General features: G+C 35.5%; 1 protein-coding gene across 1 annotated transcript in view; it reads left to right on the top strand.

The window, feature by feature from the left end:
- The window catches only part of brinp1 (bone morphogenetic protein/retinoic acid inducible neural-specific 1), a 121,132-nt gene that overhangs the window by 88,191 nt on the left and 13,679 nt on the right, over nt 1-19,262 (top strand). Inside the window, exon 6 of the mRNA XM_028026237.1 lies at nt 15,944-16,180. Coding sequence (XP_027882038.1) covers nt 15,944-16,180 — 237 coding nt within the window. The remainder of the gene's footprint in view (nt 1-15,943; nt 16,181-19,262) is intronic.

Genomic DNA, 19,262 nt, shown 5'->3' with positions numbered 1-19,262 from the left:
TGTATACATTTTGTTTTTAGGAGCAATATTTTTGTCTGATGGTCTTAAGCTACATTCAGTGACATACAATCACAGCACTACAAATAATCAAAGATAAATGTTTGGATATTTGTTACTGTTTTATCAATATTACAACAAATACCACAAAATATTGTAATAAAATTTTATTTCCATTTCTAATTCTAGTTTGCCCCTGTATGTAACATCATGAATTCAAAACTAGATTGTGGAAAAAAAGTGACCTCAACTGTGTCAGACATGAACACTCTTTGTGGTGATAAATATAATGAATTTTGACATTTCTATCAAAAGCTCTACAATTCACCAGGATAACTAATAACATGTGAGATAACATGTGCATGTTCTCTACAAATAAAAAGAGAGTTAGGATTTAATGTAAGCAAAATGTTTTAGATGGATTGTTTCAGGAAGAAATAATAGCTTTGCTAGTTCACAAAAATGTTTAAACATCTAGAGTATTTGTTTTGCACTTTTAGATTTTTAAGTGAATGTCAGGATGTGTGTTCTTTTGTTGAGCTATATTTTAAAAACAACTAAGATAATAGGTCACTTTAGCTTCTCCTATCACCTGAATCAATACAACATTTATTCAGTAGACCAAACAAGTGCCTTCTTTTATATCGCACAAAGCATTCTTGAAAACATTGGGTCCGATGTTACAATTACAGAGACTATTTTCACTGCCTCCACTTAAACTGATGAATAGCTGAGAAGAAATTGGCTCAAGATAAAAAAAATCAATTGTTCCATTCAAGAACTACACTGACAGGCTGGTGTTTGAATGTTTTGCACAGAACAAAGTAAACTTTAAAAAAAATTGCAAATAAGATAATACTTAAAAATTTGGAACTACCTCTGGACTTCACAGTGCTCCCATCTTGACTACATTTCATTCATACAGAAACACTAACAGGTTTATTGTGGCCCCTGACTGGTCTTTATAACCAATGCCAAGAAATAACAGCTTTGACAGCATTGTCCTCTTTGACTACAGAGCATAAATGGACTTTATAGACTTTCCCTTGAGAGAGACCGAAATGGCTGGACCCTGTGCTACTCTAATAAGCTCAAGCAGCTCTCAGCACTTCTAATGAACACCCGCCATGTGTCTCATTTACAAATGCCTATTGACCTTTTACCAGACAATTAGCTAAAATGCTAACTTTTGGCATTTAAACTGCAGGGAGGAGTCACATCTGGCCAGTGTGGATGATCACAGATCACCAGCAGCAGTTTCTAATGTGAAATTGTGTTTTTATATGGATGACTAAATGTGTCATATTTGGTAAATATGACACATTTGGCAAATATGTAGTAGTAGTAGTAGTAAAAACAACAAAAAAACAGTAATGATAAGAAGACGAAAACATGGAGAAAGATTAAGAAGCATTCAATGAATATACCTGAATTTATAGGACCAAAATTCTGATGTTCTATTTTTTGATATTTAATATTTGCACTTATTATAAAAATAGTTCACTTCATATAGTGAACATTTATTTGTAACCTACCAAATACATGCATTTGTTTCAACTTGTGATTTGGCATATTAAATCAAATCGGTCATGCATGAACATGAACTCTTAAAACTAACAGCTTCTAATACTGCTATTTCAATATTAAATACCTGCCTTTTAATTTCTATAGAGACTCTGTCTGCACCTTTGAGGATTTACGTATTTTCTGATTATACAAAAAAATTATTTAACTAGTATTTAGGGCCACTCATGGCTTATGTATAGAATTGATCATACCCAAATGATGTGGGACAAATTTAAAATTCAGACGGCAGTCTTCAGCTACTTTTTATTCCAATAAAACATATATTTTAACTAATCTACTTGAAACATGTTACCTTTTTAAATTTCTGAAAAGATACAATCAAGCTGTAAAATTGCTACCTTGTTCTCTGACCTTTATACTCTCATCTATCCACATTCATTCTTTAACAGATTTGTGTGGAGTTATGATAGTTATTGTAATTTTAAAAAGCGGTTTTGCACTGCAGAACGAAATGTTCAAGTTTGTCCCATCCCACCCTAAAATGTTCACCAGAAAGCATCACAGTATGAGTTTTGTTATGAGTGTTGCTGACATATGCAGTAAAAGGCTACTGAAATTTGGAGGTTAGAATAAATAATGAAATTAAATTACTTTATTATTCATAACCAATCTCCTTGTTTTATTCATAACCATTCTGGTCTTTAAAAATATGCTTGTTTGACCTCATTGTTCAGGTAAACAGTAAGAAAAAAAATGTAATAGTCTCCTTTTGCAGTCAACTTTATGAAACAGCTATTGAAGAATAATATTTAGTTTATGCAGTTTTCTTTTTCTGCTTGGGGAATCCTCGAGGCACGGTTAGTCACTAATAAGTTCCATTGTGACTGATCATTATATTTCTTTTCTTCTCTATTCTCTTGTTTTTGTTTTATTTGCTTCTCTTCTCCTACCATTTAGGTCTATGACAACCAGAGTGATACCTTGCTACCCTGTTTGAGGAGAGTTTCGGATTCTTTTCACCCTGATGTAGGCTTTTGCCTCCAGCACTTTGCTAAGAAATGAGACTGAGATTCATAGATGCTTTTCAGACCAAGTTTGACAAAGTTTCCTGACTGATTTAAGATTTTTAAGCCTTCTACCCAGCAGTCGAGCTCCTCCGTTAACACTGGTGAGAGACTGCACAACAGAAAGTGAGAATAGGCTGCGTTTCAACCAGTCAGTTCCTTGATGTATAGACCCACACTTCAACTTAAAGTTGACAGACACAAAAGTATTTTGACCATTTTGGTGTGCTGAATCAGATACTAATGCATTTCTTCTTGTCAATGCTTAGAGCCACACTTTTAATCATAATCACATGAAGTTTCCATGGTGACACTTCTCAGACTATTTTATCTGCTTAAAGCTTTTGCAACAGCATTCTCTGGTTACTTTAATTTACAGAACTTAATTGTGTTTTTTTTTTGTTTTAGTTTAATACTGATGCTCATTCGTTATGGACTGCAAAAAATGAAAACTTGAAATATAATAAATCTAGTCTTTTTAATTGCTCAGTTATAAGATCTTATTGGTATGTTAAAATCACATGAGTTACAACAAGGATGCACTAATAGAAAATGTCCCTAGATTTGTTCCAGTAATTAAACATTTAATCATGGTGTTTCTCTTAGCTAGTTTGATTTATTATTATTGTCATTATATATTTTTTTATTATTATCATTTTTGCTGCAGTTTGTTCACCGCCATACCCACATAAGACTCTAGAGCTATAGAGTGAAGTATTTACTAATGCTCACTATGATCAAGCTTTTCTGTCCTCACTGTGATGGAATTTGGTGTGGAAATACCACAGACAGGACTTTGAATTAAAAGGCAAGAAATAAGCAAATTTCTAAATGTAGTTGCCTTAGATATTTGACTATCCTCTCTCCCACATACACAAGTTTTATGAAAGGAGAATGTGTTTCCTTTGTTCTCACCCCTGTGGTTTTGTTTTTGAGTTGGTGGTACTGTGAGACGCAGATAACACAGTGAATCTGATGCTGCCTAGATATTCTCTTTGCTTTTACATAGATAGATGTAGATGATAAATGTATTCTTTGTTCCATCCATAGGGGAAATTTGTCTTGGAAATTGTGCCCTAACCAATGTTACCACCATAATTAAATGCACTACAACAGTAAAAATACATGTTGAACTCTGACACCACGATAAAAGCAAAAATGCACATACTGCTCAATAAAATCATATATTCCACATTACCGCACTAGATTTAGTTTAGAATGTTGTAGTGGTTTCTGACATCAAGTGAACAACCTAACAACCTAAAATCAGATATTGTTCCTTTGTATCATGTCTTTGGTATGTCAAATGTTTGGCAAATATTCCTTGTGCTATTTACCCTCACCCATCCCCCTACTCCCATTTTTTTGTCCTTGACAGCATCACAAACACTGCTGTAAGATTTAGCAGTATTTAATCGATTAATTGTGAAGAATTTATTCATGCTAAGTTCTTGATGTATGAGGTTGAAGAAGAGTCATCAAGTTGAATTTATGAATCCCATTTATTAATTCCAAAATACAGCTGGTCCATTCCTCATGCTACCTTTAGGAGTTAGCAGGACAACATGGCACCCAAGAACAGCTCCTTTGTTAGCCTCTATCCAGTGGTGGGAAGTAACGAAGTACAAGTACTTCGTTACTGTACTTAAGTACAATTTTCGTGTATCTGTACTTTACTTAAGTAGATTTAATAATGGATACTTTCTTTTTACTCCACTACATTTAACAGTAAGTATCTATACTTTCTACTTCACTACATTTCTATATAGCGTTTCGTTACTCGTTACATCCAAGACGCATTTCAGTTTTTTGATTTGTTCGTTAGTTTGAAAGTATCCAATGGCGAGAGCAGAATCAGTCCGCTGAACCAATCCAAAGCAGGAAATAACCATTAGGCCCTCCCTCAAGAAGAGCAGCACAGTACGCAGGACCTGCAGAATCATTAACTCCCAGAATGGAGTCCAAGGATAGTCATCCTCCAGAAGACCTGCCCCACCCATGGCCTTATTTAAAAGATTTCTTTGAAATAACTGGGTCAAAAAACGCTTCCTGGAGATTCCAATGCCGCCTTTGCCTTCCCCGAAAGCATGAAATTCTATCTTTCAAAAATTCACCATCAAATTTGAAAAAACATATTGAGGTAAGTTAAGTTGCTAAACGCTATCGATGTTCAATTAATTTGTGTTAGTGAAGTTTTATGTAATCTTAGCAAGCTTTTTGTTGAACTCGACTGCAGTAAATAAATACGATTACTGTATATTGTTATAAGCTAGCATGAACTTGCAAGTAACAGCATTGCTCATTAAAATGGTACATTACTGATTTATTAAAACTAAATACGATAGGTACACTTAATGACATTATATAAGCCGTTAGGTATTATGGTCGGCAAGTACTTTTACTTTTAATACTTAAGTAGTTTTAAAAGCTTGTACTTTCTTACTTTTACTTAAGTAAAATAATAATGTGGTACTTTGACTTTTACTTGAGTACATTTTTGTCTGTGTATTTGTACTTTTACTTAAGTACATTGTATGAGTACTTTCTCCACCACTGCCTCTATCTAAGCTATGCTCTAAAGAGGGCGTTCCCTAGTGTGTCATATCCCTTAACCTTAGCTTGGAGGGTGTTTCCTAACATGTCATTTAATTTAGCTTTAGCTTTGTAACTAGCTAAGAGAAATAGAAGGTGTTGAGAATAAATAGTTATGTGTTTTCCTTCTGTCTCTGTTAGCTAGTTGCTAAAGCTAAAAGAAATGACATGTTAGGAAACACCCTCAAAGATTACAGGATAGTAGGAGCTAGGTAAGGCCCTCTTTGGGGCGTAACTTAGATGGAGGCTAACAAAGGAGATCTGTTCTTGGGCTCCATTTTGGTCTGTTAGCTCTTAAAGGTAGCAGGTCATAATGGACCAGCTGTATTTTGGTATTAATAAATGAAATTCATGAATTCAACTCACTGACTCTTCTTTGACCTCATGCATCAAGAACTCAGCATGGAGAATGGCTAATTCTCCACAAAGGAAAAACACAGCATTATTTATTCTCAACATAATGCATTAAAGTTTGGAAAATATCCACAGTCCCCATACTTTTGTCATATTAGTCTTATAACCACAAGCTTCCATTTGTTTTACTAGTTTGTTGTTGTTGTTTGTTTTTTGTGAAGGATCAACAGAAAGTGGCATATAGTGAAATGGAAAAAATATGATATAGGATTTTCCAAAAAATCTAGCATGCATAGCATTCAACTCTCTTTTTTCTCTCCTCCCTCAGTATCATACAGTGCAGCTTATTGCCTCCAGACAACACATAATTAGTAAGAATCTATGTAATTTAATCTAGGTACAAAAGCAGATGTTAGTAAACACTGAGGAAGAGAAACGACAGGTCAATTCATAAGGTTTAAAGATTTGAAGAAGTTTGTGGTTTTGAACATCTCACAAAGTACTGTGCAATCCATCACCTCGAAAAGGAAACTGTACACCAGAATGGCAAACACTCCAAGACCTAACCGTCCACCTAAGCTGATCTGCTGGGGAGGGGAAGCATTAATCAGAGAGGCTAGCTGAGCAGTGAAGAGGCTTGTGGAAAATCTGGAGGAACTGCAAAGTTCAACAGCTCAGGCAGGAGAATCTTTTTTTTTTTCTTTCTTTTTCGTGGAGTCATGTACTCCACAAATCTTTCCTTTATGAAAGAGTGGAAAGAAGGAAGCCATTACTGAAAGAAAGCCATAAAAAAGTCCCAATTTAAAGGTTACCACAAACCATATGGGAGACACAGAATACATGTGTAAGAAAATGCTTTGGTCAAATGGGGGCAAAATGTTGTGCAGAGGAAACCACTGCAAATTACCAGGAACAAACAGCCCCCATGGTGATACATGATGATGGCCGTAAAATGTCTTGGAGATGATTTTTTTTTCTCAAGAATGGAGAAGTTCACATTTTATAAGACTGATTGAAATAAATACAGGGCAATAAGAAGAAACCTCTAAGAGTCTAAGACTTGTAATAAGGGTTTATCTCTTGTCAGAACACTGACCCCAAACATATGCTGATGTGACGCATGGTCAGAAATCGTCCCAACTCGTCAATACATGACAAGTTGGGAGTGAGAATGTGTTGAAATAACTCAAACTCCAGACCAAAATCCAACAGAGAAACTGTGGTTAGGCTTGAAGTTTGAAGTTTGCTGTTCAGTAACACACTATCCAATCTGACTTGAGCTTAATGTAGCATTTTCTTTCTATTTCACAATTATGTACCAATTTCTCTTGATGTAATACATCATGAAAAATTACATACAATTACATGCAATTAAAATAACACTGACAAAACGTTACTGTTGCAATATGACAAAATTCAGAACAGTTCAAGGGGTGTGAATACTTTTGTAAGTTCCTGTAAATCCTACTAAGACATATTTTCACAGTTTGGATGTATGTAATGCCATTTTGGAGTGCATGTCATACTGTTTAAAATTACACTGTTCTTTGATTATGTTGCAAGTCTAAACTTCCCTCACATATATAACTTAAATGGATAGTAACTAATTTCCCTGAATTAGTCATGTAGATGATTTTATTCGTTTTTTTGTTTTTTTTTCTGTTGTTCTTTTTTAACATTTTCTAGCTTGTTTATTCTGCTTCATTTGATCCAAATGAAAGATCTGCACAATTTAGCTTTACAGCTGTTGGGAATTAGATAAACTTTTACTCCCCCGTATTAATTTGTTCTTTGTTTGTCCTTCCTTCAGGCTAAAGCTTAGAAACCTGATGATATTGCATTTGGCTGGATTCTCACTTTCAGTCTCCACTGAGACCTACAAGTAAAAATAGCTTATTGAGGACTGGGAATGTGTTGAGAGAGGGTATTAGCACACGGTTAAATGGTCGGGATTTTCATGGGTTTGTAAAACTCTTTATAAAAGCCTATTTTTTAGAGATTAAACACAAAAGGAGTTTCATTTTTATTTTTTCTTGTTACCTGAGGTGTAATTTTGTGGCATCTGTAGGGAAATACGTTTTAGCTGTTACTTGAGGTATTTTATATCAGAATATTAAAACATATTTCTTTACACTTTTTTTCAGAAGTAACAGACAAACTGTGTATTGGAGGTGATGATTTGCAAATTGGTTACATATATTAGCTCCAGCACAAAGATAAAAGGCCCCAGAACCTCCACAAGTCATTACCCTGTGAGGACCCTATCACCCTTAGTGTGGCTGTCATAAATTAGCACCAAAACAAAAGCAAACTAATTTGCCTCTTTCAATCTCCAACGCCTGCTTTTCTCTTTTCTCTTTTTCCAGTCTCCTCAAGAGCCTATCTTGGAAGAGCCATGAGCCTATCTTGGAAGATTTATGAATATGTTAGAATAGCCTGAGCCAACAGTTTTCAAAGTGGGAAAGTGAAAATAAATTAACTGGCCCTGGCGAGTCATGCAGAGAGTGATGAATTAGATACTCATTGCTATGTTCCTCAATGCATGTCCCTTTTTTCAGAGTGAAAAATGCTGTAAACAGTTTGGGAAAGTAAAACAAACAGACAAATCAATTGGGTGTTTCTGTGATGGACTTGTTGAGGATTTGATGTGCAGACGGGAGTATCAGTAAACAAAAAGCTTTTGGTTAGCAGAGAATTATTTACTGACGACAAAATATTTGATGCAAAACATGAAGAGTAAATATTGGATGAGGGAAAAAAAATAAACCCAGGCATTTTATCAACGTCCATGTTCTTTCCTAAAGTGTTCTCTTAGAAAGAAAAAACGTATTTGAAAGCTTATCAAACAACTAAGCTAAAATGAATTTAGTTGTTTTGTAGATTTTGACACTTTGAAATGACAAGCATTCTGTTTATAGAAACAAGTTCACCTTTAGGCTACATATTTTGTACCTATCCAGGATTTTCAAGATGCACAGCCTCAGCAACATTGTCTTACATTTATAAATGAGATTAACATTAATATATTTTTTTGACTGTCCTGTAAATATATTCACTTCACATAGGGTTTATTTAGTTAGTTAGCTGTTCTTCACACATGATCTTGCAAAGAAATGCATTTTAAGAATTTGCTAGTTTTTAAGTATTTTGAAAAAAAAGGATTGCCTAGATGATCAATTTGAAATAAACTGACCATGATTGGTGACATCAGAAAAAAACTCTAAGACCAATTCCAAGTGTTGAAATGTATTTTCCGGAGGAAGGTTTGATGAAAGTCTGGCACCAAAACAAATCTGATCTTTAAATCTCTGTTTTCTTTTTTTTTTTTTTTTTTTTTTCAATGGTGGATACTATCCTCCTTACATGTGGGAAGCATATAGAGTTTTCAGCACATTATTTTTTAAAATATTTCTCTAATGTGATGAAAACCCCTGTACATGAGGACATCTTTCCATCTTTAATTTACACTTGGACCAGCTTGATCACATATCACACGTTTTTCCCTCCTCTGTTTGCTGCATCTTGTGATTTCTTCACAATATTTTCCTGTATCTAAAGTAATTTCTTTATTTCCAATTTTTAAATGAGAAATTTAATAATTCTGTTTTTTTCATGTCGAGTGGCTTTCATTACCACTTTGAATATCCTGGAGGAATTAAAACTTGTATTTTAAAAGGGTTTCACATTCAGGTTACAATACAGTTTAAACTGCAGTTGCATCTATTTAAGTTAATGTGCAAGACTTTGTTTAGAATTAAGTTCTGTCCATTTTGATCAAAGCGTGAAGATAAACACTAATACTGCTTTTACGAATATGTGATATCTTCCCTGTGATAACTCTGGGCTTTTGATCTGAGATGTGCATAAAGCACACAGTGACACTTTGAGGACAGTTGTGTCTGTTCTAGCTCAAATGGAAATGTCAGAGCCTGTCATATGTCTCTCCTCCCCCCTCTCTTGGCTTCTTGTAAAACATGTGATTTCTGCAATAGCTCACGAAGGCTGTGGATCTACGTGTGTGCATGTGGGTGCATGGTTTCAGTCTGTGTGCCTATTGTGAGACAAGTACAATAATCTTGCCAGTCGAGGTCTACCGCTACTGCTGTGAGGGGACACATGGCAACACATGACGGAACAGCTTGAACACTGAATGAGCAGCCAAAGGCAATTACATTTCCCACTATACACCAAAGCATTGTTTTTCAATACAGCTAATACTGAGTGAAGCTGCAATTTGTAAATTTAACATTACTTCTTGAAACCTGCATTATTGTTTAGAAGTGCAAAAACGTGATTTGCCACATAGCTGGGCACCACATTTTGTAAAGAGGAATAAAAGTAATCATTCACTTATTTTACTATAACTCAACATGTATATCTTTGTTTTCAGGGTGCAAAATATCAGGTAATGATTCAGCGCCATGGAGGTCTCATTTACCTCTCTACTTCTCCTGCCCTTCACAATCACATTTGTTCCAACATGCAATTTCAGCATTTTGTTTTTATACGGCAAACACAGCAAACCGAATGCCAAGATTATTTCCTAGGTAATTTATGCTCTTACTGTGATTGCTACACCTGCAAGATAAAAATATATAAACTCAGTTTCATCAAGACAAAAGCTGAAGTATGGTGCAAAAGTTTTAAACCAGGCCTAATTTGTTTTAGTTTGCTTCCAAACTGGCAGGCATCTATATCATCTTTTTAAGTGTTCTCCAGTCTAAAGCAGATTTGTCTTTTGGCACCTTTTCAGTTTATTGTTGTCTTGTCTTCGTATCTTACAATGACACTGTATGTTGCTGTATGTGCTTAAACATGAGCAAAAGAATAATGTGTATCCTACAGTACGTGAATATTAGCTATATCAGTGTTTTTATCTGCAATAATCTTGGTATTTCACATTACTGATGTTTTTCGCACAGTTTGTGCCTATTGTTAACAGACACTTAAATTTAAATAAAAAAAAAAAAAACATCTGAAAAACTTTTCAGACTTACGGAATTAATGACTGGAATAAAAGCATAAACTGTCTGAGAAAGCACAATTTAGATCTCAAGATTTTCATTTGTTGAATTTTGATGGAATTGATGCCGATGTTGTTGCCACCTATTGACAGGACAAAGCCATTGCTGTGTTTTTGATTGGAATCAAAGAGAACATATAGGTTGAGACTTTTTATTTTAATTTTCTTTATTATTTTTTTTCAGAAATACATTTTTTGGCAGTTAAGTTTTAATTCATGCAAAGTAAATTGCTTTGTCTTATTTTTTTATTTATTTGACTAAGAGATTTAGAAAAATTGTGCCTTTGTGATAGACTGTCTAAATGTGCTATTATAAAATTGTTTCTGTTCTTAAGCTTTTTAATTATTTCTTAAGGTACAACTCCAGCACAGCAATACATTAAACATGCCATATTTAGATGAAACAAAGTCAATAAAAGGAAATTATTGTTGGTCTGAAAAATACCCTCAGACATTTGTCTCAATCAATGGAAGGTTTGCAGTTTTCTAACTTTTCGAACTGGATGTTTTTTTTTTTTTTCCATTTTATTGATCTAGAAAATAAACTTAGTCTATTTTCAGCAACAAAAAGACAACTGTCTTTGCAAACCCTCACTGTATTCAGCCAAGTTAAATCAGTGGCTGTGCTGTATCACATTTTATTTTTAAGATTGTAGAAATGTGTCATAAAATTGTCATCAAAAGTAATAGTAATAATAATAATCACAAAACGCTTCCATCTACATCAACTACCTTTTCTGGGTGGCCGATTTGTACCATTTTTAAGCTGCAGTCAAGGGCAACACAAAATTATTCCTATGGCTCTGAATAGTAGACTGCACTTAGAACATCTCTAGTTTAGATCAAGCACATATTTATGTTTGCTGTTATTACTGCAACAAAAGGTAAAATCAGAGAGACCGATTAAAAAAAGCAAACTGCAAGCCATGCATTTCAGTTTATTTTCTGCATATGTATAAAAATAAGATCTACATAAATTATGAATGTTCCTTTCACTTTGCATTAATGTGTTACTTTATTTTTATCACATAAATCACAACTGATTGCAACAAACAAAATGTGAAAACAAGGGTATGAATACTTTTGCAAGATGCTGTGTGCATCTATTTCTGCTGCCCTGCTCCCTCAAATACATACAAGGTATACAAGGATTCTATAAAAATTCTAAAACTAAACAGGACATTTTACAAAAAGAAATAAAAAATATTATTCCAACAATAAAACTTCCTGTTCCACAGGGATTTTCAAATAAAACTAATACTAAATTGTGAGTCAACAGTCCTGTTTGACAACACACGCTTCTGCTTACTCGAGTGCTTAGAGCACTTATGATAATCTACGATAATCTACTCTGCACTGACACACCACACATTATCTGTTTGAATGCTAAGTACAGCTCATTCTGAACTTTAAAAAATGCAAACGTATTCTGAGAGCTCAGAACAGCTCCAGTGGAACATGTTATCCTTTGTCTGGCCCAATACACACACCTCACACTCTATACAAAAAAAGGAAAAGTGGATAAATAGCTTTTTCAGCTGCACTTCTACCTCATACGTAAAGACAAGGAGTCTGTATGTGAAAACTGGCAAACACAGCAACATTTTAAATTATGTTCCCCTTTCACATCAAGGATGTATTATCAACAAGAAAGCCTGTGCAACCGTGGACTTAGGAGTCTCTTTTGTCCAAAGCTTTTTGGAATGGTATTATAGCTGCAACAATAACCTCCTGTGGTAATTTAATGCCCCCATTGAGGTAACGCACTTTATTGCACCAGTGGATTAAGTAATGATTATTTTGTGAAATTGCAGCTACACAATGGTCAATTAATCTTTAATGAAACTGTAACTTATGAGGCGGAGCATGGCATTCCAGTAAGTAGGCAAATGCTTGCCAAAGCAGTTACAAGCCTCAGTTGTGGCCTACACTCCCTATCTGTCACTATGTTAAAAAAAAGAAGAAAAAGCACACATGAAAGAGACATAATGAAAAGGCAAAGTCACCATTCGTTTTTAGCATTCATAGAACGTTTGTGGGCCTATATCCATCAAAATATGAGAAGCGAAATCTATCAGCTTATATGCAATATGATTATGTGCCGTTTTGCAGCGCTATTTATTTAGAGCAAGCTAGGCATCTGTATTGAAGAGAATTATTTGCACTGACAGAGCATGAAGTTGGAGGTTATCAAATAGCAGCAAAGCTGCTGCAATATGTACCTTTCATTTCATCATCTCCTCTTAAATGACGGTAAGTGTAACACCTATACTCCAGTATCTAGTGTTTCCCCCAACACATGCCTGACTCATAATCCAATAAACTAGCTTTATTGTTCAATCATTTTCAATTGTGTCACGTGTTATTGCGCTAACCTAGAAAAGCTTGCTAAGTCACAAGATAAATGTTTTTATATCTGATTGGTTTCTCTCTTTATTTGTAGCCTGTGGGCTCCCATACTTTTGCTCATTTTGACAATGCTCTAACAAATGTTGATAGATTTACTTTTATTATGTGACATCATTTCTGCATAGTAGCAAACAGGGCAAGACAGGGCATGAATTTTCTGATATCTGAATGCACACTCAGCAGGAGAAAATGAAGGGGAGAGCAGAAGAGGTGAAGAAACAGGAATGAAGAGAGTGATTGATGGAGTGAATGGAAGCCAAAGGATGATGGGGGGAGTCAGGGGGCACATGGATGTGTGTGGTAGGAGTAACAGTGACTATAATGAAGTAAGACAGTAGAAGATGTGTACAAAGACAGAGTGAGAGGCAAAGAGAGACGCAAAGGAAGAGAATGGACAGAAACACGGAGAGCAAAGGAGAGTGAAATACAAGAGATTGCAAGACCAATAGAGTTGAGCTGAATGTCAGACTCTCAAATGGTGTCTTCTTCAATTCTTCAGCACTAATGCACCAATATAAAAAAGACAGTATATGTGGGCATTGGTAGAGCTGGGGTATGCAGTGTAGTTATACAGATAAGGAAATGGGGGAGGGTCTCATGGTGGGAGTGATCGTGGCGTTGGGGGAGCACTGAGGCAATCGGTGTTATTGTGCAGGCGGCCGCTGGCACCAGCACTGTCAGGGAGCAGCGTTGATCCGTGAACTTGCCATCTGGATTTTCCCACAAATCACATTAAAGTTTCAAGCCCAGGAATACATCAAGCTAAATGAATATTGGATCCAGACAAGCCTGATGGAGAAAAAGCCCTGGGCAACCAAACTCTTTTGTGGTCAGACATGATCTATCCATCCTCTTTACTAGCTCCATCCCTGCTTCCTTCTGTTCCCTTCATCACTGATGGGCAGGGCTTCTGATGAGGTGTGGGGAATAGAAGAGATTATGCAAAAAAGAGGTATGCATTGTAGACTTTTGGTTCAAGGTGTAGGGACTGTGTTTGAATAGCTGCAAGTGGAAGAATTCCTTTGAGTAGTCTGATTTGATCTCATGAACAGATTTAAATAAAGACTGTCTTTATCCAAGCTTGGAGAATAAATACAAAACATTTTTTTTTTCCATGAACAACCAAAGCGCACTATGTTACTTCTCTTCAGAGGCTGTCATCATGATGATGACTATTGAAGTGTTCTGTTTCAGATCCAAACCATTAAGGCTTTTATCTGTTTCTGAATTACCCACAGTAATGTTCAACGTTTGTTTGTGGGTGAAAATAAGGAGGATTAATTGCTGCATGCAAATGCATAATGAGATACCATTTGACTCTTTGACAACACCCGGAAAATGATTCATGTGTACAATATGAAATTATATGCTTACTTTTCCTTTCATTTTAGCCACATTAAGTTGACTTTGCATAAGTGGATTCCGCCTTTCACCCGAAGGTGAAAATAAATTGTGAGCAGGAGGAATAATGTAATTATTCATCATTCAATAACATGTTGTGTCCTAGTTCCTGGTTGCATATTTTTGTACTGAAGCACAGTTTGTCTTCAAGGAAAAGCTATTAAGAAAATACGGTCTCGCCAAGATGTTGTTTCATATGAGAAGGAAAAATCTATTTAGTTCTTTTCCAATCCAGTGGCTTGTAGAGTAAGGGATTTATTTTTTCCGGTCTGAACTGAAGTGGAAGCCTGAACTGCAAAATGTCCAAGCTTTAATTCGGTGAGATCCCCAAAGGGATATGGATTGGCTGGGAGTCTAAGAATTATTAAAAGTTTGTCATTGATACTGAAGAATGAATAGCTTGAACTCTGAAACTTTAAATGAATCTTTAAATCACAAATTAGACTATTACAAAAATATCAGCTAAATATGTCAAAGCCAGCATAAGGCTTTCCCATTCCTTGTCACATTATATGTGATTCACCATAAACGGCTCAAAGAAAAGAGATTAATTATTTGCGTATTTCACGAAAAATAAAATGGTCAACTGCTTAAAACATAGACGTGATCGGAGGGATGGCAAGTACGGGAGTTGTCCCAGGTCTGGGGAAATCAGAACTTCAACCATCAAATTATGCTCAAAATTATTGATTTCAAAACAGGCCAGTTTGTGGAGAAAAGCATAATCCCAATATTTAAATTGCATGAAACAGTTTCTTTTTTATATTACTTCAATAAAACTGAAAAAGTATTTTCTATATAAAGAATGTGGTTGTCCCATCTTAAATTTGTGTAGTTCTGCATGCTAAAAATGTGTTTTATAGGTATAAACATGAATATATAAACTAAATTTTGGGAAGGATTTTGTGCAGTGGTGCCTTTGTAGTATTTCTGTTCTTTTGATACAACCTCATTTTTTATGTTATCTATGTTGGTATTTATGTTACGCCATATAAAAATTACACCAATTTTTATGAGGTGTAAAATTCCCTATGTCCTGCTTTGTCAGGATGGGGTACATTACTTCTGAAGGACCCTTGCGGTTCAGTTGGGTATTTACAGTTAATATAAAACACTGATTATTCTTACGGGTCACCAGAAGACCTGGTAAGGACCTCAGATCTTTTAAACCCTGACTACCAAACTAATTTTTTTCCTGTGTATAAATGCTGCTATCCTTTGTAGAAAAATTTGCTTACACATTACCATATAACACAAAATATTAACATGACCTGATTACATATTATTTATTTATTTATTTTCTGATTTATTCTTTTTTTTTTACTATTTAAATACAACAAAATGTGTACATATAATTTCACAATAAATACAAACAGAAGAATAAATACAAACAGAACATTTGTATTTATTCTCAAATGTTCTGTTTCAAAGAAACAGAATTTTTTTTCTGTTTCTTTGAGTTAAACAAAGATTATTGTTTTCTCAGTCATGTATCTAGTATATTGTTGGAAAAAAAAAGAAAGAAAAATGGATGTTGTCGGCATTTTTCAAGCAAAACTTCGCTTTTTTGTTTCAGGCCTTCAGGTCATATTCCCAGAATACCTGCAGGAGAAATTTGTCCAGTCAGCTCTGAGCTACATCATGTGCAACGGAGAGGGTGAATATGTGTGCCACAACAACCAGTGCATCTGTCAGTGTGCTGATGACTATCCCCAGTGCAACTGTCCCATCACTGACATCCAGATCATGGAAAACACCCTGCTGGTGATGTCTGAGTCCTGGGCAGCCTCTTATAAAGATTTTGAAAACTCTGGTAAGCTGAAAACTTCTACAAAATAGTTTAACCTGACTCACCTCTGTGACTATCAAAAGACTTGAAGTCTGTTTGTTATTCCTTTTACAGGCATTTTTATTTTTTTATTTTTTGTGAGATCTTTTTAAGTATGAAAAAAAACCCATGCACATAAGATGCAAAAGATGCAGAAAAAGGGTTATCCTGTAGAGGCTTCTGTTTTCAACAAAAAGTGATGGAAATACATGTCAAATTTGGACATTGTGAAAAGAATGTAAATATTAGCTTTTAGAGTATAGCTGCTCCAAGGCACCACTTACGTCTAACTCTGTTTGATTAATAAGTTAAATATCATTGTGAATTGAAGGGGTTCCTAGTGTAAACTCTTTGAGACACATATACACATACATGTTAATGTTCAACAAAGTGACATGAATGAGGACAGCAAAGATAAAAGATGTAGAGTTTTAGAAATTAATTTGCATTGCATTGTAGCAACATTTATTACATTTCTGAGAATCAATAGTCAGTTGGTTCAACACTGCCTCTATAGGGATATGTTCTTTAGGTTCAGAAAAAAGATGATCTCACACTGGACATGACACATCCATTGCTTGGTAATCCTATCACAAGGCAAGAGCTTTGACTGTGTAAATTCCCTGGCTGTGAGGAAAGCTGCGGCTGCTGCTCTGGCTAACTGTGTGGTCTGAGGCTCACTAATATACTGGCAGTTGCTTGGGATAAAGCTGGTGTAATATTATTTTGTGGTATATGAAAGTATATATTGCTCTTTGGCAACTAATCTTTAAAAAACAAAAAATCAATCAATAACGTTGACAACAATATTCACATTTCTGTTTAGGCTTTAAATGTCTCAATGATTTTAAAAGGGAATTATTAGATATGACAGACATCCCACCATTGCTTCACAGGAGTAGCCCAGTTTCTCCAGTGACAACAAGTTCATTGTGCATACTGTGCCAGTTCACAGTGCATGCTAAATTGCTGCATGCTGTTAGTATTAGTTGAATTGTCTCTCCCGTTATTACAAAAAGACACACACTGCATTCACACTCACACGTTGCGTTATGGTTATAACAGTAATCACAGCTAAGGTCTGTCTCAGTTTGTGAGATGCTCATGAGAAGAGCAATGAAACTAGTTAACTACTGCAAAGCATGCGACAAACAGACAATCTTTTGATTGTAGAGGGAATTGTAGAAAGTACTAAGAGGTTTGAAACGATTTCTATTTTTTGAAAGACAAACATTTGTAAATGTATATATATTTTTTTCCCTACTAAATAAATATACTCAAAAACTGGCATCCTCTAAAATTTTCAGGGTGATATTTTTCTACTCTAATGTGAGCTTTTTTGAAGGCTTTATCTACGCCTTTGCCAGAGGTGCCAGCAAACTGGTGGCTGCCACTATAAAGTGGCATCTGGCTGGTTAAAAAAACTTTCAGTTCAAATATTTGTAGCTTACGGAGCCCTCTAAGGGACATGGGGAATTTTTTTTCTTTTGCGTTACCTCGCAATACTTTTGCGTTCCCTCGCAAAACCTTTTGCGTTACCTCGCAAAACTTTTGCGTTCCCTCGCAATACTTTTGCGTTCCCTCGCAAAACCTTTTGCGTTACCTCGCAAAACTTTTGCGTTCCCTCGCAATACTGTACTGGTCAGTTATGCAGCATAATTGAATACTGCCAGCCTTTCTTACGGTGGGCGCCGTACTTTATGCTTTAATATAAGGTTATGTGAGGTATTTCCATGAATTTTAATATCTTTTTGTGAAATATCCGAAGTTTTATTTCTTTCTTTAGGATAGAAAGGCACCACAAACCTACGATATAAACAGAAACCTTCCGTAAGTAGGAAAGAAATAAAAATACATTATAATTTGGACTATTTCTGAGTTATTATCGCGGGTAATAAATCATCTGACAGTTTTGATTGTGTCTCTGTTGTGTTCTAGTCTGAATGGTTTAAAGAGCTGCTTTCAGTGCCGCTCCATCTCAGCCTTAACGGAGATAAACATGCAGTAATAAATCGATTTTCAATCAGTGTTTTGCACCAAACAGTTAATAATAATAAACAAGTTTTCACTGAGGCTCTGTAAGAGCCATATGAATGAAATAAGTAATTATTGATATGACAGGAGCAGCGGCTTTGACACTTGTGTGGTGGGTGTGTCGATGTGGGCGTGACGTCACCAGGTATGAATGGGAAGGATACTGGCTTTGTGTGTATTAGGAAGCGGTGAGCGGGGCGGTCAGTCCTTGCAAAGTTTGGAACCTGATCATCAAAATGGAATAAATCGATAATTGTGACAGAACAAAGAAAAGGTTTGGAGTTGATTGATAAACGGACAGATGAGATTCCCAGAGTTAACCCAGTGCGGCCCTTTACCATCATTAGTTTGTCGTGTTTTTAATAATAAAAACTTGCTAACAGTACAAACTGTTTGGTGCAAAACACTGATTGAAAATCGATTTATTTTTTACTGCATGTTTATGTCTGTTAAGGCGAAGATGGAGCGGCACTGAAAGCAGCTCTTTAAACCATTCAGACTACGAACACAACAGAGACACAATCAAAACTGTCAGATGATTTATTACCCGCGATAATAACTCAGAAATAGTCCAAATTATAATGTATTTTTATTTCTTTCCTACTTACGGAAGGTTTCTGTTTATATCGTAGGTTTGTGGTGCCTTTCTATCCTAAAGAAAGAAATAAAACTTCAGATATTTCACAAAAAGATATTAAAATTCATGGAAATACCTCACATAACCTTATATTAAAGCATAAAGTACGGCGCCCACCGTAAGAAAGGCTTGCAGTATTCAATTATGCTGCATAACTGACCAGTACAGTTTTGCGAGGTAACGCAAAAGTTTTGCGAGGTAACGCAAAAGTATTGCGAGGTAACGCAAAAGTTTTGCGAGGTGAGGTAACGCAAAAGTTTTGCGAGGGAACGCAAAAGTTTTGCGAGGTAACGCAAAAGTATTGCGAGGTAACGCAAAAGTTTTGCGAGGGAACGCAAAAGAAAAAAAATTCCCCATGTCCCCTAGAGGGCTCCGTAGTAGCTGATGTGAGCAAAC

Source organism: Xiphophorus couchianus, chromosome 8 (assembly GCF_001444195.1).
Source record: "Xiphophorus couchianus chromosome 8, X_couchianus-1.0, whole genome shotgun sequence".
Lineage (NCBI taxonomy): Eukaryota > Metazoa > Chordata > Actinopteri > Cyprinodontiformes > Poeciliidae > Xiphophorus > Xiphophorus couchianus.
This window is presented reverse-complemented; position numbering and strand designations above follow the sequence as displayed.